At 32.2% G+C, this 11,384-nt stretch overlaps 1 protein-coding gene across 1 annotated transcript; it reads right to left on the reverse strand.

Moving 5' to 3' along the window:
- Positions 1-3,974: 3,974 nt before the first annotated feature.
- LOC145006399 (putative cation transporter HKT1;4) lies at positions 3,975-11,057 on the reverse strand. The gene is made up of 3 exons (XM_078965484.1): positions 9,873-11,057; positions 4,649-4,861; positions 3,975-4,318 (listed from the first exon to the last, which is right to left on the reverse strand). The coding sequence occupies exons 1-3, from the start codon at positions 11,033-11,035 to the stop codon at positions 4,120-4,122; spliced, it is 1,575 nt and encodes a 524-aa protein (XP_078821610.1). The 5' UTR covers positions 11,036-11,057; the 3' UTR covers positions 3,975-4,119.
- Positions 11,058-11,384: the final 327 nt, after the last annotated feature.

The following is an 11,384-nucleotide window of genomic DNA, read 5'->3' on the forward strand; positions in this document are numbered from 1 at the left end:
GATAAAATGTATATATACTATAAATATGAAAGAGAAGTGAAAAATAGAATGTTTTAAACAAACTAATAATAGAATATTGCTATAAAATGTGTTTAGAAGTCTACCATTGTGAATACTCTATTAATTCCGTCCGATTCCTACTTCCAGGGTATATATGTCTTTATATACTTGTCAATATCTATATATTCCGTCCGTTTTTTTTTCTCAAAAAAAAGTCATACAATTTAACTATGTATATAATGTTATTTTTAATAATGAAACAATAATGACAGTCGATATGAGTTGGATTCGTGAAAATATAAAAATATTTAAACTAATAAAAGTTTTTCATTAAGAACAAACGTTACTAATAGCAACATAAAAGAAAATATAAAAATATTTAAACTAATAAAAGTATGTTTATTGAGAGTAAACAAAATATAAAAATATTTAAACTAATAAAAGTACATTTATTGTAACTATGTATACAATCTAATTTTTTATAATTAAACAGTAATGACGATCCATAAGTGTTGGATTTGGAAACACCGAACGTCCCCAAAATTCTTGGAAGGTCTTAAAAACTTTATGGAGATTGCTAGGAAACATGTTGACACTAAAGACAAAGTGCATTGTCCGTGCGTAAGGTGTGTGAATATGTATCGACATTTCGCTCTATGTATCTTGAGGGTATGCAAACTAAATTCAACCGTGCTGATAGAAATGATGATCCCGGCCTTCCAAAAAGGCAATTTTCTGTCTTCTCATCACAATGTCGAACAATGTCGGCTAAGAAAATCGCTGAACTTTGTAACGAGGCCAAAAAATCATTGCATTGGTTTGTACTAAACAATTGCGATGAGGATGAGATGAGAAGCAACAAATCGTAAGTTTTTAATCTATTAACTACCTTTTCGATAGTGTTTTAACTATTCTAATTATTTTGTCCCATATTCAGTGAATTCAATTAGAATTGCCTCAAAATGATTTCAAAAAGGAATTTCCTTCATGGTTCAAAGAAAAGGTAAGTATGTTATATATTTATAATGTAAAACTAAGTTATTACTTAAACATACAATCTTATATTTCCTTATAGATTTATTGTCTCCAAAAAGATGTGCCTACGGACTATATTGACGAATTAAAGGCGTTGGCATATGGTCCATTGCGTGCATATTTCTACACTGCATGCATAGTAAATGGTGTCCGATTTGTCGGGAATAGTCGTGATCTCCGACGCACTACTCAAAATAGTGGTGCTGTTACATTCGGAGAAGATGGTACACCATTCTATGGTCAATTAGAGGAGATCATAGAGTTGCATTATTTATATGACAAATATGTTGTACTCTTTCGTGGTAAATGGCTCAATGCCTTATTACGTAGTGGATGTTTAAAGACTATAAATAATATGATTCTTATCGATACCAGTCATGAATGGTATGTCGGTAAAACGTGGTTTGATGATCAACAATACATCTTAGCCACACGAGCTAAACAAGTATTTTATATCCAAGATCCCACTCAAAACAATCACTGGAGAGTTGTGGAAGAGGTTCATCATCGAAAACTTTGGAGTCATCCAAGTATCGGTGTTGTGAATGAGATAGATGTTGTGAACAACACTCAATCAACTGATTTTACCTTGGTTGTCGACTTAGGCACCTTAACTATGCAGACGACTTTAGGTGAAGTTGGTGAATCAAGTGTGGTTGCTAGGAGCAATGTTGCTCCTAATATAAACGATGACGATTTCATTAACGATGAAAATGATGATGATGATACTTACTCTTCAGATGAAGAAATAAATAATGAAAACTATGACAGTGATGATGATGTTGTACATGTATATTGTTCTAGTGATGAATCTGATTGACGGTATGTTATTGTTATTATATGTCCTGATTGCTTATAATATTTGTTAAATTTTGAAATTTTGCTTATTTGTATTTTTATTATATTTTCTGAATGTTTATAATATTTGTTAAACAGATGGCAGAAGTCGCGAGGGGACACGGAGGAGACGGTGGGGATAGACCTCCACACGGGATTGTACGCGGTGTACCATCGGGTTGCCAATCTTGTAAGTTATATGAAATTTTTAATTATTAGATATATTAAAGTTTTAAATTTCTAAATTTCCAATTGTATATGTAAGTATAGTACAAGCGAAGAATGTAAATGTGAATGTGCGTGGCAAAGGGAGAAACTTAAATTTATATGATGAGTATGAAAAAAACAAGTGTAGGCCTTTGGATTTGAGAATTGATATCTCCGGGCGGACGTATCGATTTATAGGGGACAACGGGAAAATATTTGTTAGACTGGTCTCAAATCTGGTAGGATCAATGGTACCATTGCATTATCATACTTGGCGTCGTGTTCCTACCAAGTACAAAGATGATTTATATCCCGGGCTAGAGGTAAATATATAATATATTTTATATGTATTGAATTTTACACTTATCAAATATTTTTTTACTAATGAAATATGTTTTTCCTTTTGCAGACTTATTTTGATATTAATAGGTATCGGGGCACAAACTTGTGGGAACCCCTTCCAGCGGGTATCCAAGCAGATATGCAAAGAGCTTATCGAGAGCGCAAGTATTAGATAAAAAAACATTTTGAAAGAGTTGGTGGATATCGTAATGTGGAAAGGGAAAGAAGACATCCACCGGATGATTGGACCGCCCAAGCTTGGAACGATATGGTTGATTTGTTGTTTTTTACCGAGGAATACAGACGCACGTCGGAAAAAAATAAAGTTACTATGTCGAAACTTCCATACACAAGTGCTCACGGATGTAGACCCTATACTCAACGACGTTATTTAGAGGTATAAAATACATTAGTGTTATTTAAAATTGTTATTAACATTTGTACAAATATATTTATTGCTTTTTCACTTATTATAGGAACAAATGAAAATCAAGCCGCAACATATTGAGGGTTGGAGACAAATGCGCTACAAAGAAGTTTCGGGTTGGTGTACAAGTCGAGCAGAAGAAGACTGGGTAAGTGATAAACGAAATGAATATGCTGTTTAAATATATTATTATTAATTATAGTTTCTTGTTTAAAGAGTATTATTATTTTTTGAATGTTTAAGTTTAGTTGTTTGTTTTAATTAACGTATGCTAATTGTTTTCTTTATTTTAGGAGAAAATTCAAAATGAATATGAGAAAATGCAAAACGAGGTTGGGGAAGGAGGAGAAGTAAATGAGGAAGAATGTTTAGAACGTGCCCTTGAGACGAGACGTGGATATGCTCGCGGGGTGGGTAGGAGACCACCGCCAACTTCGGTTTAATTTCAAATGAACGGCCTTCCACTTGCAAATCGTCTCAATCTCAACCCCAATCTCTATCCCAATTCAATGCACAACAAATGCAAGAATATTTGCAACAATATAATGCATCATTGGTGGCTTGTATTCCGAACTTCCAACCACCACCATTTCATAACTTTCTATTCAACTATAACACACAAGCAAGTAGCTTTCAACAATTTGCCAAAATGATGGAAGAAGAAGAAGAAGAAGAAGAAGAAGAAGGAGAAGAAGATTATGATAACGATGATTGATGTTTTTTTAGTATTATGAACAATGTTAGCTAACTACTTATTGTAATATTAAACTTGAATTTGATGTTTTGAATTTAAACAATGGTACCTAGTTAATGTATTTCAATAGAGCTAGAGCTAGCTATACCGACGACGTTTATGCCGACGACCTAATAGACCTATGCCGACACACCTGTGCCGACGACTCTTTCCCGACGACTTGTCGTTGCCATACCCTATGCCGACAACTTGTCGTCTCCATAGGGTCTGAAATTATCATCTCCACAGGGTCCGATTGTTGCAGTGGAAAAACATAAGTAATCTAATATTTCATAGAGAGAACAAGTATACAATATGTGGATGAAATAATCTTGGCATGTGAGATATTCCCATCTACTCTCTCTAACTAGAGGAGCTATATTTAGAGGTACACACAAACTAATGACCATTGCATATCTATATATAAGAGAGAGAGAAAAAAAAAACCCACTACAAACTATGAAAGAAATATTATAACGTAGCTATTAGTCATCACCATAGAATATTTCATACTTCAACACTTAATTATATAGATATATTACAATACATTCCAAAAGCGACCACCATTCTTATTGAAATTCTTTAGTCTTCCAAAAACCATCACCAACATAAGCAAATATTTCCCATTGTTGGTCCAGCTTCCTACAAATCCATACCATTCTTCTCTGCAATTTCCCTCTCGTTTAATTTGTCGTTGACAACTGTAGCACATTGATAATCCAACATTTCCATATGCACTATAATCAACAGATAATATAATAACCCATGTTAGAGTTTTCTTAAAATAATAGTTTCGTTGGTCTTTTATAATGAATATTGTTTTTGATATATATATATATATATATATATATATATATATATATATATATATATATATATATATATATATATATATATATATATATATATATATATATATATATATATATATATATATATATATAACCTAAGGATTTTAAAACCATGGGGTGCCTAATGCATGAGGTGACTTGATCGATAGACGGTCAAAGATCGACAAATATAAAAAGCAATTATGGATGATTTTAGGTTTAAATAGAGAAGCTCACCTAACCAGCTCAAAAACGATGTTAAGTACATTGAAGTTTAAGGGGTCGGTGCCCATCTTTTTACGCTCAAACAAACAAACCAAAATTGTAAATATGGTCAAATAAGTAAGTTTCCCAAATAGAAGATAGTCCACAACACTCTTGTTTTGGTCTCTTATTTGGTTCTTTTCATCATCTTTGACCGGAAGATATGTGGTCAATGGAGGAAGGTACCTGTAAATATTTACAATCAAGTATCGCACTTTTAGCTAACAAAAAGAAATAAAGCACTAATTATTGGCAGAATGAGTTGCATATGTTTAATTAAATCTTTGGTAAAATTATATTATATATTTGCAAATAACTTTTAAAACTAAAAGCATAATAAAAGTTGTACTATTTATCTGTAATCGTGTACAATATTTGCACTTTACATCACGCGACTAAACTATATATATTGAATTTGTTATATATTGAATTTGTTATATTACATTTAAAAATTAAAAAACTGTTGGATTAGTGGCCAAAAAAGTGATTCAGATAACGGAGAATGAATGTTTTTGTCAATCGGAGTAGTCTATTTGGTAGAGATTTTTTCTTTTATATTTGTGGCGCTGGATATTAATCCGGATCTTAGTGATCTTTATTAACATTGTGAAACTAATTTCAAAACAACTAACTCGCCTCGGCGTTCAAAAAATCATATATATATATATATATAAAGAGAGAGAGGTAGGTTCCGTTGAGATTAAAAATAAAATAGAGATCTCGAGATTCAACCTCAACCACGTATTTTACATCTGCCGCTCTAATCTTTCGACGTACCGACACGGCAGGTCTGGTGTAATCATAAATAATTACATAGTGCCACCCGTTCCTTTCTCCTCCGCCACCATCCCCACAACCGTCACCGCCATTGCCACCACCACTACCACCACTTCTGATACCAGTCGACCCCACCATTGTCACCTCCATTACTTATACCACCGCCACCTTGTTACCACCACCTCTTTTGCAACTAACTGTAATAATCATTTATGATTACTCAACTGTGAAAAGACATATATGTATAATCATTTATAATTATGCATATACGTATAAATATGTATAATCCTGTATGATTATACATCTCTGCCATATAATTATTTATTATTAGGCATACATCGTTGTTGCTGGTACGCTGGAGCATTAGAGTGACAAATATGAAATATGTGGCTGAGATTAAATCTCAAGATCTCTATTTTTTTTAATCTCAAGTAAACTGTCCCCTATATATATATATATATATATATATATATATATATATATATATATATATATATATATATATATATATATATATATATATATATATATATATATATATATATATATATATATATATATATAGAGAGAGAGAGAGAGAGAGAGAGATAATAAACAACATAGTAGAAAATAACTCTAAACAATTAGAAATGTATGTGATTTCCCGGAAGTATTTCCAGATGATCTACCTAAATTACCACCAGAAAGACATGTAGAGTTCATAATTGACTTACTAGCTACCAGGTATGACGCTGATTGCGAAAGCATCGTACCGTTTAGCACTTACAAAGATGAAGGAGTTAATGATCCCACTATAATAGTTATTAAACAAAAGGTTTTATCAGACCTAGTTCATCACCCAGTGGAGCTCCAGTACTATTTGTAAAAGAATAAAGATAGTACGATGAGAATGTGTATTGATTATTCCGAGCTAAACAAGTGTATGATAAAGAATCGATACACATTACCCAGAATAGATGCCTTGGTAGATCAACTGCAATGAGCAACTTTCTTCTCCAAAATTGGTTGTAGTTAACCTATCATCTATTAAAGGTAAGAGAGCAAGATGCTCACAAAGACAACACTTAGAACAAGATATCGTCATTATGGATTCCTTGTTATGTCATTTGGACTAACAAATGCTCTAGCAACATTCATGGATTTGATGCATCAAGTTTTCAAACCTTTTTCTTGATAAATCAGTAATAGTACTCATTGATGACATCTTGATTTACTTAAAGAACAATGAAGATCATGGTAAACACCTTCGAGAGGTATTGGAGGTCTTGAAGAAGGAGAAGCTTTACACAAAGTTCTCCAACTGTGATTTTTGGATTTGTGAGACACAACTTTTGGGTCATGTGGTAAGCTAGAAGGTTATAATTGTCAACCTAACAAAGATCAAATCTGTTATGAAATGGGAGACACCACAGAGTCCCACAGATGTACATAGTTTTCTGGGATTGGCTGGTTATTACTGGAGATTCATCAAATATTTTTATTCTATTGCTGCTCCACATATAGTCTTTACGTAAAAAGTGATTAGATACACTTAGAGCGAAAAGCAAAACTAGTTTTTAGTGAACTAATGAAATGATTATGTGAAGCACCAATCCTTGTTCTACTAAAAGGAAGTAATGGCTTTACAGTATTAAGTGATGTTTTTGGAGTTGGATTAGGATGTGTTCATACCCAAAGAGACAAGGTGGTGGCTTATGCCTCAACCCAATTGAAGTTTCACGAAGAAAACTATCCAACACACGATCTAGAGCTTGTAGTGGTGGTTCTCGCCTTGATGAACTGGAGGCACTATATTTATAGAACCAAATGAAAATTGTTCACAAATCATACAATTCTTTAATATAACTTTACTCAGAATGAATTTAACATGAGGCATAAGTGATTGTTGGAACTACTCAAGGATTATATTTGTGAAATACTTTGCCATCCCAATAAAGCAAATATCATAGCTGATGCCTTGAGTAGAAAAGTAAATTCAGAGAAAAAAAGATTGAGAGCGTTAACGATTGAAGTCACTTAAATGATTATATAAAATATCAATGAAGCTCAAATAAGAGCTTTATGAGAACATAAAAATAAATAAAAAAGTCCGGGTAAGACTTTATTGTTCAAAGAGGAAAATCAAGGGTTAAAGGTATTAAAAAAATTGTATTTGGGTGTCAAAGATGAGTGAAATGCGGGATCTTCTCATGGAAGAGTTTCACAAAACAAGATATTCTATACACCCAGCAGCACCAAGATGTGTTTGGACCTGAAACCCTATTGCTATTGGCCAACAATGAAGATCGATGTTGCAACTTACATAGTTGAAAGCGTAACTTGTTTAAGAGTAAAGCACGATATCAGAAGCCATATGGGGACCTGGAAAATTTACCAGTACCCATGGGTAATTGGGATGACATTACCATTGATTTTATAACCAAGTTGCAATGACGGTAAAAGGCGACGACATGATCTGGGTTATTGTAAACCGGATGATGAAGAGCGCGGACTTCTTATCCGTACGAGAAACTAGGTCTATGGAAAATTTGGAAAAAAACCTATATGAAAGAGATTGTCAAGATACATGGTGTAGCCTTATCTATTGTATAAGACAGAGATAGTCGACTCATTTCCAGATTCTGGAAGAGTATGAACGAAGAAATGAGTATGAAACTTGTTTAAGTACTATCTACCATCCACAAACGGACAGATAGAGTGAAAGAACTATCCAAACATAGGAAGATATGTTGCGGATATACACTTTAGAATTTGCTGCTAACTGGGGATGATCACCTACGACTAGTAGAATTCGCCTACAACAATAGTTATCACTCAAGCATCAAGATGTCTCCTTACGAAGCATTGTGCGAGAGATAGTGTCTTATGCCATCTTGTTGGATACAAGTTGGAGAAAAACACTTTGCGGGTCTTGAAATCTTTCAACTAACTGCTGATAAAGTGAAAATCATCCAAGAAAGAATGCTAGCTTTTCAAAGTTGTCAGAAGTGCTATGCGGAAGTGAAGCGATTGGGTATAAACATGTATATGGTTTTATATATATCTACATTGGATTAATTTTCTATATTTTCTGGTAAAGTTTGCTTTGCAAGATTATTGTATATGATTATATATGATTAAAAATATTATCGGCTTGAAAACCGTGTGTATCTAACCATCTTTCCCAACATGACTCACTCATTTTATATTCGTCACACGTAGCGGTACTAAAACTGCTGGAAACTAAAGAGGATGCGAAGAGTGAATAAGAGACAAGTTTTTAATAATATTTAGGTCCTTATAATAACTTTCGTTCATTAATTTAAAAAAATGTTTTATATTTGAGTTTTCTACGTTTCAATGTGTTTTTTTTTTTGCGTTTTTATGCTTAATTTTACTTACATTTCCTACATATGAGTGGAGTTACATATAATAATTTTTGCTCATTGACTTAGAAAAAAAAAGAACTATTTTTTATGTGCTTGTTTTTATTAATGTATCGTTGCTATAAATTCAAGGTGATCAATGTTTTGACTTGTTATTTTATATATGATTCGATATAAATTCGAATATGTCTACGTTTTGACATAATTATTTTTATGTTTTCATGCTTATTTTTATGTGCATGCTAATTTTTTTCGTTAATTTTATAATGCTAAATGTGTCAATAGTGTTATTATTAGTGTGGATTTAATTACCCATTATTTCATGATTTTATTGTATTTATTTCCAAAGATTACTTTTAAAATGTTTATTTTTACACATTGATCTTCATCAGAATTATTTAAAACATATCAATAGTTTTTTTTTTATTAGTATAAGTTGAATTATTGACTTATTAATCATCTCTGTGTATTTATCTTTTATATATATATATATATATATATATATATATATATATATATATATATATATATATATATATATATATATATATATATATATATATATATATATATATGAGAAAAGTGAATATATCCTTAAGGGTATATAAGCTTACGTACCTAAACTCACTATATTACGTTGTTTTATATCATATAATACATTCCAATTGTTCCAATGTTCTTAAAATTTAACTTCTAACTTAATTTACTTCAATGATTTTTATAAATTACACATATATCTTCTCTTACATAATTGTCATTTTCAACTACAATATATATAGCCTAGTAGGTGTTCGGCAAAAAGATATGATGTAAGAGAAAGATAATAGTGAAATTTCGAAAATCTTGAAAGTAAATCAAGTTGAGGGTTGAAGTTTAAGAACACTATAATGAATATATTAAACAAAACAATATATTATAGTATGTTTGGGTACCCAAGCTTTTATATATATATATATATATATATATATATATATATATATATATATATATATATATATATATGTTGCATGGGGGCATCTATTCACAAAACCAAAAAGAAGGAAGTATAGTCTTACATCATAAGTACAAAGCCCACCAAGATTGCCGGCGAAATCTTTGAAAGGTCATAAACAGCCTCACCAGCATATCTGGTATTCACAACCTGGAAAAAAGATGCAACCAGCTTCTCATAATCAGTAAGCCCAAACATGACCTCCGTATTATGCCACTCCATAAAACAAAAGGCCACAAACTGAACTAAAATCAACCCAAAAACGGTCACGGCTAAGTAAAACGATTGCACCCATGGTAACATTTGGCCATAACTAAACTCCAAGGGGTACTTCAACATATAACTCAATTCTACCCTCTTTGTAATCTTATGGAGAACGGATATTATTACCCGAAGCACCACTGGATATAAAGTGCTTCCAAGAAGAATCTGAGGGATTAGGATCAAGAGCAAGCCAGAGTTTTTCTTAAAAACCATCATGTTTTCATTTGTGGGAACGAAACCACAATTTGAAAATGTTGAGACAGTGACGAAAAGGCTAAAAGTGTGCCTATTTAACCCTTTGTTTATGAGTAGTATTTTAGTACCAGTATTGAATGTTAAATTAATGTAAACCATGATAAAACCTATGAAGTGGATAACAAGGATGTAGCACAAGACCACATAGCCCACGCTTCTATTTGCTTCGTACATCAAAAACTTTTGATCAAGAGATTCACTTGAAAATGGTTTTAAATCATTTGAGATTACACCCAACTCAATACTGCCCTCAAGGGAATTGAAGGTGGGACGAGAATTTGAATTAGAACCAGCATTGACAATTTTATGTTTGAACATTCGAAACTGTAGGCCAAGCATAGAAACGAAAACTTCGCCTCCCATGAACATGAGAAACATCAAAACAATGAGTTGGCTGTTTGAAAATATTTCCATGTCAAGTGTTGACATACTTGAAACTGTTGCTGCAGAAACGGCTGTGAAGAACAAGTCGATGTTTTTAGGTGTAAACGAAGAGGTTTTGAACTCTAGGGTTTTCAAAGCCACAAACCCCACTAAAGAAAGTGTGACAAAATATATAAGTTGAACCCAGAACGGGTTTGGAAAGTCGATGGCTTGAAAAAACGAAGACGATAAGTTTTTACGTGTGCAACTAGAGTCTGAACGCCTGCATGGAATTTGGAAAAGATTTGTTGTTTTTTTAACTAAATGATGAGTAGGGTTTGTCATATTTGCATCAAGTGTGTTAAGGATTGAAAGTGCTTTCACGTTAATTACAGGTTTAAAACATGGATTATTTATAGACGATATAAGCACTTCCACTTATTAACTTTTGTATTAAATTTCGTTCTTTTCGCTCTCAATACTGTTTGGAATGGTTAATTAATTATATTATTTTCTTTGCATTTTCAATATAAATATATGTCACTTCGCAAATTGTTAGTGGCAAACGTCCTATGCATATATTATGAAAACATCACTTTCATATCTATAATATTTTAAAGCAATATACACTCCTCGAAAGCGAAATAGAGTTTCTTTTTAAAAAGGGCTCTTTTCAAAAATGTTTTTGAAAATG

The sequence above is a fragment of the Lactuca saligna genome, chromosome 7 (assembly GCF_052625555.1).
Source record: "Lactuca saligna cultivar CGN05327 chromosome 7, ASM5262555v1, whole genome shotgun sequence".
Classification (NCBI taxonomy): domain Eukaryota; kingdom Viridiplantae; phylum Streptophyta; class Magnoliopsida; order Asterales; family Asteraceae; genus Lactuca; species Lactuca saligna.